Source organism: Malaclemys terrapin, chromosome 24 (genome assembly GCF_027887155.1).
Source record: "Malaclemys terrapin pileata isolate rMalTer1 chromosome 24, rMalTer1.hap1, whole genome shotgun sequence".
Taxonomy (NCBI): domain Eukaryota; kingdom Metazoa; phylum Chordata; order Testudines; family Emydidae; genus Malaclemys; species Malaclemys terrapin.
The window spans coordinates 15,706,052-15,723,836 of record NC_071528.1 but is presented as its reverse complement, the minus strand read 5'-3'; the positions used below and the strand labels follow the sequence as shown (position 1 = coordinate 15,723,836).

At 50.7% G+C, this 17,785-nt stretch overlaps 1 protein-coding gene across 2 annotated transcripts in view; it reads right to left on the bottom strand.

The window, feature by feature from the left end:
- Positions 1-13,728, bottom strand: part of HOMER3 (homer scaffold protein 3) — a 31,115-nt gene extending 17,387 nt beyond the window's left edge. Inside the window, exons 1-2 of one of the 2 annotated variants that reach the window (XM_054013772.1) lie at positions 13,135-13,728; positions 1,728-1,844 (exon numbers count right to left, since the gene is read on the bottom strand). In XM_054013772.1, coding sequence (XP_053869747.1) covers positions 1,728-1,741 — 14 coding nt within the window. In that variant the 5' untranslated portion in view covers positions 1,742-1,844; positions 13,135-13,728. The remainder of the gene's footprint in view (positions 1-1,727; positions 1,845-13,134) is intronic. The other variant, XM_054013773.1, reaches the window with a different exon arrangement.
- Positions 13,729-17,785: the final 4,057 nt, after the last annotated feature.

Genomic DNA, 17,785 nt, shown 5'->3' with positions numbered 1-17,785 from the left:
TCTGCTAGTTCTCTCCTCTCCAGGGACACGAGGTGCTGAGCACCCCCCGCTCCCACGGAGCCAGCACCTCTGGGAGCACATCCTGAACAAGCACCCTCCAGCCCAGTGTGGCTAAGCCGAAGGGGAGGCAGTTCTTCACTTCTTGGCTTGGAAGGGCTCTAGCATCCCCCACTCACCACGGTCGCCCCTTATTCCTAGGAGCTCCCACTCCAGGCTTCTTCCTCTTTGGGATTCTTTGTGCTTCTCCAGAGGAAGCGGGCCTGAGACCCAGACATTCCCTGATGCTCTTAGCTCGGACTCATGAACCTCTGGGGCCATCAGCTGATGCAATGAGAAGAAAACTAAAGGCCCTGTAGCCCTTTTTACCACCTCCTCCACCCGTGGCAGCCAGCAGCACCATGGCAGCAGACTTCTCTGTACCCTGCAGAGCCCCTCCAGCTAAGATTACTAGGGCTCTGCCCTGCCACCTCCCGGCTCTCCCCACCCTCCAGCTAGTGACGAGATCAGATGTCACGTCAGCAATAACCTAGGGCAGGCCTCAGGGTCTGTGTGTCACATATGCACACGTAGGTCACCAGGCTCTCACACGCTGGGGCCCCTGTAGCACGGTCTGCCGGGGGGAATTGTGCTGGGGTAGGCACATTATTTGAAGTCTGATTTGAAGGTAGTGCACCTAGCACCGTAGCAGCTAGTTCGTGGTGAGTCCAACCATACGACGGCCCTGCCGCTGCACTAACTCTCCTTCCTGCAGGGTCTGGGACTTGGCGCTCCTGAAGAGAGTGTGGGATGGAGACTGGGTTGGGGATTTGAGCACAGACAGTGCCTCCCCTTCAACATGTCTCTTCCTCCCAAGGCTCATGCGCGGGCCGCGCAGCCTGCAGCGAAGGTCACATCATGGGATTAAAGGCAGGTCATGTAAGAATGAATGAAAGGAAACACTTCGCCACAGCCAGAGCATGGAATCAGCTGCTGCAGAAGGCTGGTGAGCCACAAGCCAGGGCTGGATTTTATGACCAGTAATGTACAAGCTAAACTCAGATCTCAGGCTTCAGGAGCTGACTTGAGCACGGCAGGAGGACATTTGTCTCCGTCAGGCAATAGCCCAGGTGCATTAGGGCTTAAGGTCTTTTTCGGCATTCCTTTCAAACCTCCGGCACTGGCCAGTGCAGGCAGGAGCCTGAGCGGGTGAACTTGAATTCGAGCTGATACATCCTACACTCCAAGGCATGAAAACAGCTGGTGCGGCCCAGATACGACCCCTGTAACCCAGAAACTTACTTTCCTGCCCCCGGCTCAAGACCTCACTGGAGCAGTGAGACAACCTGCCCTTCCAGCGGAGGCTTGAGAGTGGTGTACAGTGCTGCCCCTGCTCCCCAGCTGAAGCTCTTTTCCCGTTGCCCAACCCTGGACTCAGATCCCTTGCACAGCAGCACATCACGCTGACCCGGGATCCCAGCCTGCAGATCCTTCCAAAGGGAGCTTTGGGATTTCCCTCTGGTCAGTTCGCCCAGCCCTCCCCTGATGTATTTTCCTAATGACCCTCGAAGTCCCTGGTCTCCTCTAACACCTGGTGCATTTTATACCCAGCTCATGTGTGGGGGTGGGGGACCTAAGTCCTGCCTTACCACTTTGAGGCACAATTTCCAGCGGGTGGGAAGCTAACACTCCTATCCATTGATCCCAGACCCCAGGGCAAGGGGCAGCCAGAGATAAAGGCAGTTTGTTACCTAGTTGTTGACATTGGTTAGTAACGGTTGGACAGACTATTAGGTAGTGAAGTTAGTATGCATCAGTCTTCCAGCAGCTTCCTAGATCTTGGTTTGGCCTCCTCAGTGATTCATTTCCTGGCAATGGAAAAGTCAGTCATTATTTGTCACACACAGCACAGAGAGCGCCTAGTCGGGCAGCATTTAGGAGGCTCACTTGGTCCCAGTCTCTCCAAGTCTGTAATTTGTAATGATTTCTCGGCACTAAACACGCGGTCCGGCTTGCAGGGGAAGCCACATAACTCGGAGTAACCGCCCCTGTGCCGGCAGCAGGAGCACAGGGGCTGCCGTGGCTTTAGCACTATGCTATTTTTATGTAGCAAAGTGCTCTGGCTACAGAGCCGCTTCCCTGTTTATTTTGGTTTCACATTCTCTGGCAATAAGTGCTGGGGACAAACTGGAGTGAAAAGTCTGGATTAGTTCCATTGGTGTGTTCGTAATTTCGCCGGCTCTGAAATGGTGTTTGGTCACTTTTAATGGTACTGACTGACAAAAGGTACCCTTCCCCTCCTCACACCCTCAGTGAGGCTGCGATCCAAATGGAAACTCCCCCACTGACTTCAGTGGGCTTTAGATTAAGCCCAGATCCACACCAGATGTCCCTGCACAGGGCTTGCCTCCCCCGAGAGAGAACGCTGCCGTAGCTGGGTGGCTGTGAGCTAGAACTGGCTACATGCGCCTCCCCCGCCCCCCAGGGTGCAACGGACATCATGGCCCGCTTCAGAGCGGAGCCCAAGTCAGCAGGCCCCAGGGCTGTGAGGAACCTTAGTCATCGCTTTCCGCAGCTTTTCAGATCGGCTGGAACACAGGGGATGTTTATTGCTGCTAATTTTTGTCAATTAGAAGCAGGAGCAAACTCCCCCCTGGTCCCGGCGGGGTTATTGTCTGCAGCACTTGGTGTGCCACAGAAAGCAGAAAGCAAAGGAGCCAACCCGTGAATCACCCCTCTGGGGGGAACCCCTCTACAGGGCAGAGGGGAGGCCAGGTCCCGGGGTGTTCAGTCCTCAGGATCTCTGCTGAGGCTGCCCCAGGGGCAGGGGTCGATTACTGCTGGCGTTTACTGACTGAAAACTACCAAAAATCTTTGTATTGATCGCTCCAAGATGGGCAAGACTCAAGGGACAATACGATTGGCTGCTGACGGTGTAATTGTGAGACAATAGCCACACAGGCCAGCGCTGCTTCGCCTCCTGCAGATCCCAAGGAAAGGGGAAGAAAACGGCAGGGGAGTGGAATGCCGCGTAGGTAACAGAATGGCCCAGTTCTAGTGTGCTGGCCATTTCACACCTTTTCTTTGCCCTGGCTTCCCCAGGCAGCACTGACTGCTCTAACCCCATGCAGCCTCCTCCCCCAGTACACCGCTCCAGTCCTGCATGCTCTGCACTGGAACAGACACTGCACAGGTGCCATGCTGTGGGGGGGGGGGGGGGCAGTCTGGGACTTCCTGCTCATGGCTGTTGTCTGAGCTCCACTGATGTGCCAGCTGATGCCCTAAGGTCTTTCCTGGAGGCTGGAGCTACCAGACTTCGTACTAACAAGGAAAGTTGTCTGTCCCTCCAGGCAACACAGGTCCAAGCCTCACCGACTCCCCAAACCAGACGGGTACCAATGACCTCCGATGCTCCCCATCTGAACAGGGGACAAGTTGGCTGCTCCTGCAGCACAGCAGAGGCTGCACGTCGATGCGCATTTACCTGCTGCAAGGGAGGCAATTCCTGCATCAAGGCAGCTTCCGAGGGGCTGAGGAAACAGAACATGCAGAATCCAGGAAGCTGTCTTCCCACCCTGCTCCTCTCATTGAAGCTGGGAACAGCAGTCCTACACTTGCATGTCCGTTTGGGATGTGGTGGTTAAAGCACAGGGCTGTATGCCAGGACTCCTCAGTTCTATTCCTGACTGTGTGGCCATGGGTCCAGTTCTTACCCCTTTGTGTGCCTCAGTTTCCCCATCTGCAAAATGGGGTTAAAAACACTGTCCTATCTCCTGGGGAGGCTCCAGTCACTCATGCACCTTCAGGCCATCAGCTGGAAAGTGCTAATGTAGGGGAAAGGGTTGCGTGCGTTGCATGCTGGGATATCAGGGACACCTCGCCATCCTTCTCCTCCCACTAGAAAACAAAACTAACTTGCACACTGCACGACAGTGGTAATCTTTGGAATCTTCTCCCTCTCCAGCACTCAAACTTTCCTCCACCCCTGCTAATAGGAGCTGGCTTCCTGGAATGGGGGAGCCAGTTTAATGGGCTAGGATGCTCCTTCCTACCCCTAGGTACCCAAGCTACGAACGAGCCACGATGCCTCTTTGGCACATGGACAGTGCTCGAGGAAGCGGCTGCTTAGGCTTTGAATTCAAGGCTCACACAGTTGCCTCCAGCTCTTCTAGTTCTCTGTAGTTCATGCTCCAGGATAGTGCAGAGCCCAAAGGCCATGGAGAGCTTCGTGCTCAGTTTGGGAGAATTACAGAAATGCTTTGGTTAGTACGTCTCTCTCATCAGCAGCACTTTCCAGCACCAGGAGAGGGGCCTGCGGCGCGGGGTTGTTGGGGGAGGAGGCTTCTCTTCACCCCAGCACAGAAGCGGGTACAGAAACTCATTGTGGAGGACTCCGATGAGACCTGCCTCTCGGCTTTTGCTTTTTCGTTTGACAAGACCAAAGCAAGAGTTGAGAAACAAAAGCCTTCCCAGGGTCTGAGAGACTGAACGAAGCAAGGAGAAACAAATGACAGAAAGAAAGAGGAAGGAAACAGACTCGGCAGGAAACTGAAAGGGAGAGAAGACCAAAGAGGAATAGGAACTGAAAACATGTCAATGAGAGATACCAGGTCTTGGTGAAACAGCCAGTGACCTCCCAGGACCTGAGGGCAAACCCTCCAGGGGCCACACAACAGTGACTTATATGGTCTCCACCTAACCCTTCCTGTCATTTTTTCTGCAACTAAGTACCACCACGCTGCCTGGCCCAAGTCAGCACGGCTGACAATATCTGCTCAGGAGAAGCCCAGACAGGAATAGCAAGGGGGGGTGGGGGCTGTGGGTCAGGACTGAGAGGCACTGGCAGGGCTATGCCTGAGAACCCAGAACTGGAATAGCAGAGGGGCTGCAGTTTAGGGCTGCGGGGCAGGACTGCCCAGCACCTGTCTACACTCTGCTCTCCTCTGGCCAATGCCATCGATCTCTCCTTTCCAGGAGCACCACAAACCATTTAAAAATAGCCTCAAAAGTGCCTAGGATTGGAATGGTCAGGTTGCCTGTTGCCCCAGCCCCATTTTACATGGCTATACCTGGATGTCACACACCTCAGTAAATGCTGACAGTTCCTTTCAGCTTGGCAGCGGAAAGGGCATGTGTAAATAAAGTCACACACATACCCCTCCCCTCCCCCCAGGGCCGACCCCTTGCTGATCGTTAAGAGAGAAGCAAAGTTAAAGGACAAAGATCTGGCTCAGACTGAGACCGATCAGTGAGTGCCTGATGATGGCAACTGGAAAGGATTCAGGCCCCTTTGCGCTGGTTTTGGTCCCAGACTGAGAGGGAAGAGGAGAGCTTGCTTATTAAATGTCCCACTGTTAGTTTAAGATGACCTGCTGTCTGATGAATGTGTTCTACCGTCCTGGCTGCAGGGAATCCAACCAGCCACTCTCCTGGGCAAAACTCAGCAGTTTCAAAGGGAACAAAGAGATGGTCTAGCTAATCTAGCGATTTCTAATGTGCCCATCACCATGGAATCAAGGCACCTCACACAAGAATTGCAGCATCACAGTGCTGTCTTAAGGCTGTGTTGTTTTCTCCTCTTGCAATGAGATCTTATCCTGAGGGAGATGCCTCCAGGAGGAAAACTCCACTCGCTGAGATTGACTAGCAGGTTGGGAGGAGACTGGCGATTGGGCAAGGAGATACAGACCCATTCACCTCTGAGTCATAAGACCATAAGAGTGGCCACACTGGGTCAGACCAAAGGTCCATCTAGCCCAGTCTCCTGTCTTCCGACAGTGGCCAATGCCAGGTGCCCCAGAGGCGATGAATGGAACATGTAATCATCAAGTGATCCATCCCCTGTCGCCCATTCCCAGAGTCAGTCACTGATTTGAACCTAGGCCGGGCTTGATCGTCCCACCAAAAGGCAGTTTATCTGAAACGGTCTGCTGGCCTTATTTCTAGCTAGGTTCTCATATGGCTGCCATCACCTCAGTGTCCGAGTTCATTTCCTGGCCGATTGGTGCCCACATCACAAACACCAGAGCAGTTAATCATTGGTGTGTCGCCATTGCTGGTGGTCTCGACAGAGGAGCTAAGAACTGAATGGGCCCAAGAGACTGAATTCCCTTCAGCCCCTAGAGGTGAGCCCTTCCGTGTCAGGACACAGGGTACGGTGCGGGACGCATGCCCAAATGTCTGCCATCCCAGGGACAAGGAGACAACGCTGATTTCTAGGATTCCTGATCCAGCACTTTCACCAGTGCTGCATTTACTGAACCAGACAAAGCCTGGAGAGGGTTAAAAGCCAATGCTCACCCCCCTATTCTCTAATAATCATGGCATGACTGAGCCCTGGGTGAGAGCTGGGTGTCCGGTCCATCCAAGACAACGCATCCCCCTCTCCTTTGGCAGCTTCTCCTACAGACCCATTCGGAAGGGGGATCTTTTTAAATAGCCCTGACCCAGTCCATTCAGAGAATGCAACTGAACCACCCCCACCTGCTGGAAAAGGAGAGACCCCGTCTCCCAGTGAGGGCCCCACCAAGAGAGGCTGCAGCTGCTCCTTCTTAGGAGACAGCATTGAAGAGCGATAGGATGAACCTGCTGAGCAGAGGGATCAAATCGAATCCCAGTCAGACCCCCTGTGGTTTAAGTAGTGTATGCACACATGAATCCCTATCTCCAGAGGCCCCCCATTTCCTTTCCTCCTCCCTCTACCCCGCCCCCTGTGCACACCCACCGAGAAACATCTGACATGCAACCCTCCCGAGCCTGCCCCAGGAAAGTCTGCGTGAACACGTCTGTAATGCACGCACTGGTACGGATCTGTACAAACACGCGCATCACAGATGCAGGCCTGGCAGGCTACAGCAAGACAACATTCACACTGTAACCGAGGAGCCTGGCGCAGCCACTGGGGAGCTGAGTTCTTGAGCCCGTTCCTGATTCAGATCCCATCATTCATCTTCACCGTCCCAAGGGATTGTTTGAGTGAGCAGTCACGCACCCCTTCGCACACTTCCAGCATGCAGCTACGGATGCCTTTAATCAGAGCAGCTCACAGTGGTCACTCATTAATCCTCGTTATTAGAGCTGCACAGCTGTTTTACAGGTGTGGAAACAGACACAGAGGGGCAGGGACTTGCCCCAGGACACAGGAGTCAGTGGCAGAGCTGGGGTTAGAATTTACTCCCCTTTCTAAGCACTAACAACATTTGCTAGCCCCTTCCCAAGGGGACGATGGTGCAAAATCCTACAAAAGCAGTGTTTTCCCATAGTCAGGAATAAACCAGGTCAGATAAAGGGGTAGAATTTCAAAAGCCCATTCAGTAGCATTTATCTCTGGAGCTGAGTTTGTATAGTGCTTCTCACTGGTCATCCTCTCTGTTCTCTCTCTTTTGACACAATCCTTGCTGCCTAGCAGGGTCTAGGGTGACCAGACAGCAAATGTGAAAAATCGGGACAGGGGAGGGGGGGGTAATAGGAGCCTATATAAGAAAAAGATCCAAAAATCGGGACTGTCCCTATAAAATCGGGACATCTGGTCACCCTAGCAGGGTCCTAGCCCTGCCTGAGCCCTCGGGGAAAGGATGTTTCTTCAGTCACTGCTCTGCTTTCTCAGGAGTGCAATCCAGTGCAACGCAGGCAACAGCAATCTGTTAAATTCCTGCCTGACATTTCCAAGATCTCTCCAACTCCTCCCGCAGCTGTGGATTCCTAACCACAAGGGCATGTGTTAAAATGCAGCCTCCTGTCAAGGCTCATGGGGTGGGGTGGGGTGGAGATAGGGAGGCAGGCTCTTATTGGTTGCTTTAGATCCTCTATTGCATCCAACGGGTTTCTTTGGTGGGTGGGAACAAAAGGAGGGTGCAGAGAGCGGTTTCTCCTGTCTACTACAAAGCTGCCTTTGGCTCAAGCTATTTCACTCCCTTCCATCTTTCTCCCCGTCCTTTCCCTGACTATTGCACACTCCAGGGGAAGTTTTCCCCTTGGAGGTTCTTTCGTTCTTTGCCGCCATCAATCCTGGCCCAGCAATCCTGCCCGCCGGCCTGTGGCATGCACGCTTGGTTCACTGAATCGCTTATCATGTCCTGTTCACCTGCCCAGCCCCCTGTGCTGAATGAGTGGAGACCAGACATTTGTTTTAATCTCTGCACTGGTGATGGTCCTTAACATGGCTGCTCCTTCAAGAGAAGCTGATGCTTAGTGCCCTCCTGTTATAAATTCTGAAGTCTGTGCATGGGGAGGGGCGGTTCTGCCCAAGATACGATTGTTAACTATGATTTTTAAGAGGAAGATTTGCTCTGGCAGGTCTCAGAGTGAGATTTCCGCTCTGGGGCACTCCCGCGAAAGCCTGCGGGATTTAGAATGAGGCATTTTACCACTAGGGCAGCAGTCGGAAGCTGCTGGTGCGAAATTAGGCTGGTGGGGCTCAGCCCAGTCCCCATATGCATCCAGTAACTGGCCCCCTCATTGGCCAGCAGAGATGGGGGGATGGGCCATGGAGAATGAGCTGCCCCTCTTGCTGTGGTTCAGCCATGCCGGTAAACGTGAGGGTGCATGCAGGAAGCTTGCCCCCACTGCCCAAGTGAGGCCTGTTTGAGGAATCCACACTGACACTGCAGGGCTTTTGAATTACCTGCCAGGGCAGGGCAGGGCAGCTTCTCCTTTCTCTCAGATGCTGGTGTTGTAACATTCAGCACATGGGCCTCATGCCATCCAAAGCACAACACACCTTGCGGCAGGCCCCAAAGGATCAGATCAGCAGAATGACCTGCCCAGATAAACCAGACTTGCGCAGCAGCCCCCGGGCCGGGGGGCAGGGAAGTGCTCTGGGGTTGTGGCTTCAGCTGCCATTTCTAGAGCACGTTCCACCTGGGCTGCAGGGTATTTTCATAGCACAGAGAGTAGGATCACTGCAAGAAACACGTCTTCACATTGTGCCCTGCAGGTTGCCAGACCTGGGCTCTGCTGCCTGCCAAAGTCAGCAAGCCCAAAGGCAAAGGCCCCCAGATGAGAAAGCCATGGAGTGATTAAACTCAGGTTCAGAGAGCACCAAAGGTTTCCCAGCCGTTGTGGTAAGGTACGAGAGACACGGGGCTCCCAACTTGGGCCTCGGCTCAGACCTTTGCAGAGCCATGTTCGTGCCAGCCAGCAGAAGGCGTAGGTATGTTCTGCACTCACTGGAGCATCCAGGTGGACATCAGAAGTAGCTCTAAGGGGGATGAGACTCGAGGGTTTAGACCCCCCGTCTCCTCCCCTTTTGGATGGGCTCTGTTCTATGGGATTCCATTTTAAAGCCATTCCCATTAATTACTCACATTCTCATATCCTAACCGTCCTTTCTCTCCCCCAGCCCTGGCTCTGGTTCCTGGGTGGCACAGCTCATAGGGGAGTGGAAGGGGCCGGGGAAGAGAACAGTCACCTGGCTCCATTCTGGAATTCAGCCCACTGTCCTGCTGAGTCAGCTAAGAGATTGTGCTGGATGCAGCGGGGACAGGGCCCTCGCCCAGTGCTTAATTTATAATGAAAGAGGTGCTGGGGCTCAAGCAATTTTTTTACATTAATAACTGATACAGCAAACCCAGAGGTGCCAGGGGTCTGAACTGCCAAGCCCAGAGGTGCCGGGGCTCTGAACTGCCAAGCCCAGAGGTGCCGGGGCTCTGAACTGCCAGGCCCAGAGGTGCCGGGGCTCTGAACTGCCAAGCCCAGAGGTTCCGGGGCTCTGAACTGCCAAGCCCAGAGGTGCCGGGGCTCTGAACCGCCAGGCTCTGCTGGTGCAAATTAAGCACTGCTCTCCCCTCTATCAGCTCTCAGAACCAGAGGTCTCAATGAGGGGAAAGATTCATAGACTCTAAAGTCAGGAGGGACCAGCACGATCATCTAGTCTGACCTCCTGCACTTTGCAGGCCACAGACAGCAGGATTGTTCCACATGATGTTTTTTCCTGGGGGAGGACGGGATTCTGGTGTGTGTCAGACAGACCAAGTCCTGGATCTCAGAACTGCAATGTGGGGCATGTGGACTGATTCCTCCTTTCCTTCTCTCCCTCCCCCAACATGCCCTTTTCAGTGCCTTGACTTTTCTCCCCAGTTTAGTCTGAAACCCCGCTGACTTTCCTGTGACATTGCTTGGGGCGGAGCAGGGGAGAGCCTACAGGATCCCCCGCACCATGTGGCTCCCCTCCAGAGCCCATCAAAGCTACTCCTAGGTTAGCCAGGGGGCGAGTGAAAAGGACGTAGATTGATAACAACCACGGCGCTCCTTCTCCCCAGGACTCAGGCAGCTGCCTCTAAGGGCCTGACTGCTCTAGCCACTAGATCACACGTCCTTCCTGAGCTGGGAATACAATCCAGGAGTCCTGGCTTTCAGCCCCTGGCTTTAACCACTATTGATACTGCCTCTTCCCTTCAGGCTCACAAGCCCTCTTAGCTGCAGCTTGCTTCCGTTCCACACTGCACACCACTGCTTTGTGGGAATGCAGTGGTGGGAAGCACCGAGGGCCGCTTCTCCCTCTGCAGAATTAGCCAGGAAAGCTCCGTATGAAGAATGAAAAGCAGCTCCCTTGTTTGTAGATAAAAGCCGCCTGAGGAATCCTGGCTGTATATGCTCCAGTCGGATTAGCCTGGGGAACACAATGCCAAGCATGCAAGTTCAGGCACGGGGAAGGAGACCAGGGACACTTAAAGGCCCAGCACATTGTTAAGCATTTCTTCTACCAGAATCCTATCCCCACCGGGGGCGCGTCCTGAGCAGGGATGACCTGCTGCTGCTGGGTGCCCAGTGTACTTGGCACAGTTACCACTCTGGGATGGCTGTCCCCCACTGTTTCCAAGGTCTCTTGGCCCCTCCTTTGCCACACACAAACCAAGGGGCTTATATGCACAGCAATCCACTTCCTCCATTGGTATGGGTCCTAAATGTATCTAAGTAATATTTACATATTCCAGAAAGCGAGACCCATTGCAGCAGCTAGTACCAGGCGTAGGTGTGCACACAGCTCTGCTGACACACCTCAGCCCTGACCTGCAGCCCGCCTACTATGCCAGTCCTGGGCTTCCCATGTAGTATTGCTAATGCACCTCCAGGCCCTAACACTCATCTGTGCTCACACCCATTTCTGCTCATGTGTCTTCATTGCACAGCAGGGGTCACACACAGGGAAGCCTGCACAGCTCTGCCAATGCACCTTAGTTCTGTTGCTCCGGAAGCATGACCAACAGCCAACGCTAGGCCTTTCCTCAGCCTGTCCTGTGCTAGTTTGAAATGTGGACAAATGCCCAGTATGGGCTCAGCTAGGAGGTGACTGAATTCACTTCCCTTGTGACCCAAGTGACATTTACAACTAGCTATTTAAAGGTACAAAGGCAATGCTCTAAAACCTACAGTACACCAGAGATATGTTTGAGTTCAGGAATGAATTATCCATGAAAGCTACACCATGGATATTACTGGAACAAGGGTTACAAGGAAACCTGACAAGCGTCAATGGGGGGTAAGGACTAACTCCTTGCTTAAAATATAAATCAACTAAAACCTACTGGTGGGAAATCATTTCAAAGGTGACGCTTTCCTAATCTCTTGGGAATCCAGGGGACTAAACCTGCTGCTGGCTATTCAACCTTTCCATGTAATCTATGCACAACACAAAGACCTTTCCACTCAGCAATTCTCTGTGACTGAAGACAGGGGGTTGGGTGGAAATGTCATCTCCACGTTGACTATAATGTTGCTGCCTTGACACTATCATTAGAGTGAAATCTAAGAACTCTGTCGCAGTGACCACAATCCCAGCATTTTGCATGAGAAGTGGCAACCTTCTAACGAAACTGCACAGCCACTGGGTGTAGCATGACAGTTCCAAGAAGAAGGATCCATCCCATAGTCCTGGAAAATAAGATGCTAGTCCTAACCTATCCACCTGCTGCACCCTTCCTGGCAATTCCAAGGCTGAGGGTTTGGGAGTCACAATATGGATTGCAGAGATGATACAGGGAAGCAGGGGACAGTTTCTGATCTAAGGCTAGGTCTACACTACCCGCCTGAATCGTTGGGTAGAAATCAATCTCTCGGGGATGGAATTATCGTGTCTCGTCGGGACGCGACAATCGATCCCCAAATCGACGCGCTTACTCCACCAGCAGAGGTGGGAGTAAGCGCCGTTGACGGGGAGCTGCGGAGGTCGATTTTGCCGCCGTCCTCACAGCGGGATAAGTCGGCGCCGATATGTCGAATTCAGCTACGCTATTCGCGTAGCTGAATTTGCGTATCTTAAATCGACCCCCACCCCGTAGTGAAGACCTGCCCTAAGCTGGCCCAGTGTAAACCACACTGACTTAAATAGATTTACTCTAGATTCACAGACTCTGAGATCAGAATTAATGTCTGTGTCCCTTCTGCCACCTGAATCTGTTTCACCCTATTCAGTCTTTTAACCCAGGCTGCCCAAGAGGGAAATCAAAAACTTAGCAAAAGAAACACAAGCCATTAAAATGTTACTTATTTCTCCTCTAATGTCAAACTCAAAGTCTTGGAGAGATGGAGCAGGCAGGGGCTTTCTCCAGCTCCAGCGTGCTTCTAAGTGGCCCAGAAGTGTTCATTACACAAGCAACTTACTCACAGCAGCATGTCAGATCCTTAAATGACACAGTTGGGGTTTATTATGAATGCATACATCAAATACCAGGCTAAACTCCCATTTCTATGCCAATGCCTGGTAGCCACTTAGAGTTTATTTCACCCCTGAAAGAATTTAGGGGTTATGACCAGAGATTTTCCGTCAAGCTATTTACCCATTTACAAATGTAAGTAGGGTCCACTTTACTGAACACAACAGAAAACAAAATCAGAAATCTCTAACTTCTGGGAAGGGCTGTAAAGGTAGTAGGTGCTTTACTTCACCCCAAAGGGCCATTCTGAATTTTATACAAGATATGGATCCCCTTGGAGCCTTCCACCCACACCTTGGGTCACATAAGGTAAGTTACAAATCTCTGCAACTATCTACTTCCCGAACCCCTAAAGCTTAGGGGACTTTTTTACATTTAAACTTGAATTTCTTTACTGCAACTCGAAATCCTTATCCCTTCAACTCTGCTGCATTAAAAACACATCGGGGTCTTTAAATTACTAATACAATAAACAACACGCAAATAATAAAACTGCCAATCTCACCCCATCTCCACGTCTGTGTCAGTTTCTTTCTCCTCGTCCCTTCTTTGGTTGCCTTAGATTCACTCCACGTTTTTATTTATTTTTTCCTTCCTCTTTCTCTCTCTCTCTTTCTCCGGATCCGGATGCTCTTTAAATTTCCTCCGGAATTTCACTCTGAAATCCGCTAGTTTTGTTGTTTGTTCAAAAATGACCTATAATCCCAAAGCATGCGTGGGAGGGGCAGGGGGTGAGAGCTAGGGCAACCTTCCCGGCTGGGGGTTCTCCCCACCAAGAGCTGCAGCCCAGGGGATCCTGGAGGGAACTTTGGAGCACACTTTGCTACTGAAATGTTGCAGTCTCCGGCAGGCAGTTTCCTCTTCGCTCTTGCTCACAGGATCCCTTTTTCCCTTCGGCATGGGCAGCAGCCACAAGATTATTTGCTCCTTTTGCAAACCCTTTGCAGCAGTGCAGCCTGCTCCCTGTTATTCCAGCGACTGATACACCCTGGAAGTTCTTTCCACAGCCCCAAAAGTGAAGCTGTCTCCACAGTTTGTTCGTCTTGGTCGCGATTTCTTTGTTCTCTCTCTCATTTTTTTTATCTGCTTCCTTCCTCTGCCAACTGCCCCATCTCATCACATTTCTCTTTTCTTTCTCCTCACTTTATTTCCAATGGGTTCCATCTGGCTCAGAGGCACCATCTGCTGGGCACAGCTGCACTCTGCACCCACTGCAACACCAAGCTGCTAGATACCAGCCCAGCGCAAAGATGTCCCAACCCCACTTCCCACTTCCTCCATTTCTGGACTTTCTTAAGCTGTAAAATCTAATAGATAAAGGCTCTGGGTTTGTCTAGATTAGGATCAAAGCTGCTTGATCAGCTAGTCCATGTTAAAATACAATTTACCCTTTCTACATTAACATTTTAAAACAAGGGTTGGCACCACCATGTTGTGTGATGGACACCTGACAAAATTACCGGACTTAGTGACGGACATTGGCAAGGGGTTATGTCATTCAGTCATTCCATTTTTTAAAAAATTACCACCGACCTCAACATTTTTACCACGGACACGTTGCTGACCCCTGTTTTAAAACATATTGGCTAACGTTTAAAAAACCAAACTCCACATCTTTTATCTAAATCTAGCCAGAACCTTTCAGAAAGACAGAGCCTGATCCCTCTACTGCCCTGTTCCTTGCGCCATCATCTGCAGCTGTGCAGAGCGAGTGTGAAACACGGACATTTTGATCTGCTCGCATTTTACATCCAGTTTGCACAGGTGGAAATAGCTGAACTAGGTTTGAAGCAGTGGAGAATGAGGCCCCTAGAGAAGATGTATGAATAAAGCGCAGGTTGGATGGATAGAAAAACACACCCGAATCTAGAGATGGGGACAGACAGACAAACAGAAGCACTAGGATCTAGGGATGGAAATAGATTAGACAATATTAAAGAAAATATATCTTCATGCAGATAGCAGGTAGCTTAGCAGTTGCAGTAAATATACTTATTACGATAATGCTCAAGTCCCCAATCAGAACTGGAGCCCCATTGTGCTGGGTGCTGTCCAAACACAATGGGCCAGACCCTTCCCAGCTGGAAGTCCACTGACTTCCCCAGCATTACACCAGGGATGAACTTAGCCCTACATAGTTGGATGACCTGCACCTTGTTCAATCATTTGTGCCAGGGTAGAATGCAAAGTGCTACCAGATTAGAAGAGCAGCATTTTACATTCCCTTTGCTCAGCTGCAAATGATGAGACACAGAGCAGAGCAATACAGGATCAGGCCCTAAATATTTGTCTCCAAGTTGTTGATAAAGAACACACAGTTATGTCTACACCCCCACTTATGACAGCAAAACGTATGTCGCTCAGGGGTGTTGGCATTCCAACCCCTCCCCCCGAGTAACATAAGTCACACCAACATAAGCGCTCGTGTGCACAGCACTACGCCACCATAGCTTCTGCCGCTCACTGAGGTGGTTATTTTATGCTGCAGTGAGAGCTCTCTCCCGTCGCTGCAGCACTGTACGTGTAGAGATCGGAGGGTACTCATAGGAAGCATTCTGGATGCAGTACAAACATAGGCCCCTGCTGTGAACAGCAGTGTCTTTCTGTCATAGGGACCAAAAATATAAAATAAATAAATCACATCTCGTCTTGAACAGTATCCACTACATTTGCGGTGTGTGTGTGGGGGAAATCAATAGTCTGTTGCAGATACTTTGCCCATTAAATTCTGGCAGCTATGTTTGCACCTGGGTCTGAGTGTGTGAGCACATGCACTCACTAGAGCAGGCAAGAGTTGTGCAAGTGCTCACATTCACGTTTCTAGCAATGCACGTGGGCCTGCAGCAGGACAGTATTCCAGGACTTCTCCGCATCCCCATGAACACAGCTCTGCCAATGCGCTTCAGTCTTGATTTATAGCGGTACTAGTCACAGGGCTCCCACAAACAGCACTGCCACTGTGCCTCAACCCCCCACTAGTCTAACGCCAGGCCTCGCCTGACCAGATCGCCAGTGGTGTTCCATTGTGTGGCTACTGGAGGAGCCGTGGCTCATTTTTTGCTTGTGATTTTATTAGGTCACCTGCATTAATAAGGAATTTCCCCAAGAGAGTTTGCATTAATTCCAGCCGGTTCTGCACATTAATTTTTCCATGCCCTAATAACTTCTGGGCACTGCAGGCTTGCACGACAATGATAAGCTGTGCCCATGTTCAAGGAAATGCTGGGGTAGCATCCATTCTTTTAGCAGTTTTCAGACGGAGCTTATATAAAAATGACAAACATGAGGTTTCCCCTAGCTCAGACTGTAAGCTCTTTGGGGCACGGGACTTTTTGTTATATTTGTGCAGAGTGCCTAGCATAACAGGGCCTGGTGCCTGTCTCGGACCTTTAGATACTGCAACAGTACTGCTGCTCCTCCCCCTCCTCTCTCTATCGGGGTATCCCCTCTACCTGTAACCTTTCACAGTATACACAGAAGGGAAATGTATCTAAAATCCTCTTCCTTTGTCAGCAGCGTTAACAGTGCTGGGAACCCCTAGTGCCAATGTTTTAACCATGATGTCAGCTATGGCTAGACCTCTACTGAGAAAGGTGAGATGATGCAGCACCAGCCGCCAATGACCCATCTATACCAGAGCTCCCAGCACTGACACCAGTGGAGCTGAACAAGTGTTAGAAATTATGGGAACATTTTGAAATTTCTCAGGTGGACACTGGGCCATAGTCAGAAAGGCCACAGCAACAGGTGAAAACAGCCTCTGATGCCTCTCTAACTTGAGCTGGCAGATGAACCAGCAGCTCCAGGACTGCCTCCTCTCCCAGGCCCAGAACCAAGTTCAACGCCAGGACAGAGATGAATTGGGTCCTTACTCCTTCTGCTCCATTTTCTCTGTCCTTCATACGCACAACCTGGCCACCAATGACAAAGGGACTAAAATAAACCACACTGAAGACTCTGCTGAAAGTAGGACACACAATATCTTTCATATTGACCTGCTAACAGTAGGTTATCTATGGCTCTTCTCAGAAGCTAATTATTTTACATGTTAAAATTAGGGTAATTAGATCAGCAGGAATTGCACTAAAAGCAGGTGTTAGTAACCTTATGAGGTGTCCTTTAACAGGGTTTTTGTTCCATTTGTGCCTTCTCCCCCTGAGGGAGGCAGTTATTGTTTCCTGCCCTCCAGAAGAGAACAGAAATGAGATATTGTGATCACCCCCATGTCATTAGTTACACACCTATTGTCAAGTTTGCACCATTAATCTTCCCGCAGCTCTTTACACAGTGGCTCCGAACTCAGTCAAGACCACACAACAGATCGCTGCCTGAAGGGTATTCTTAACGGCAGTACAATCCCTTTCAAATCACATTCACTGGCCAAGATACACACCTTCAAACTAGCTCTTTGCAGTTCATTGATACAACGGGTGATTGCAGTCAGAGAAGCCTTAGCATTATGGTTTCGCAGCAGCTCTTCAGTCTTTTCATTTTCAGCTGTACATTTTTTATGTAAAATCCTCTTCTCACTCTCCAACCCCATTACTCGATCCTGCTAGAAAGGCAAATGGCTATTCCCACCTTTAGCTCTTTCCTTGAAAAGTGCAAATGGTTATTAATTAGCATCTGCAAAACAGAGATCTGGGAACATGAACATTGCTGAGTGTTTAGTATGTTTCAACAGAGGCCACAATTTGTGTGGCATTTGCACATAACGATATACAAGAGGCCCTTATTGTAAAGCACACAGTTTAAGGAATAAAAGATGCATTCAAAAGGAGAGATTGGCACTCTACTTTAGTGTAAAAACACTTTAACCCACAGTGTGAAGGAAACATTAAACAACAACTGATTTGGTCTTTTCTCTATCGATCATTATACTGCGCTCAACACCCTGGTTTCTAAGCACCTTTTTCAATTATCTTTTTAAAGCAAATGTGGTGGTGTGGCAGAAAAGTGCTTCTGGCCAGGAGAGTCAGGTTCAAAGCAGGCCTGGAAACTTCTGCTTCTAAGGCTACTTGAGAACTGGAGAAAGCAAACTGTACAAGTTTGGGAGAGGAGAGAAGAAAGCAGTGGAATCCACTCACTCTCTGCATACCTCTGGCACTAGACATGGAGAGAGGCAGAACAGCTCTTTGTTTGGGGACTTCAGTGCG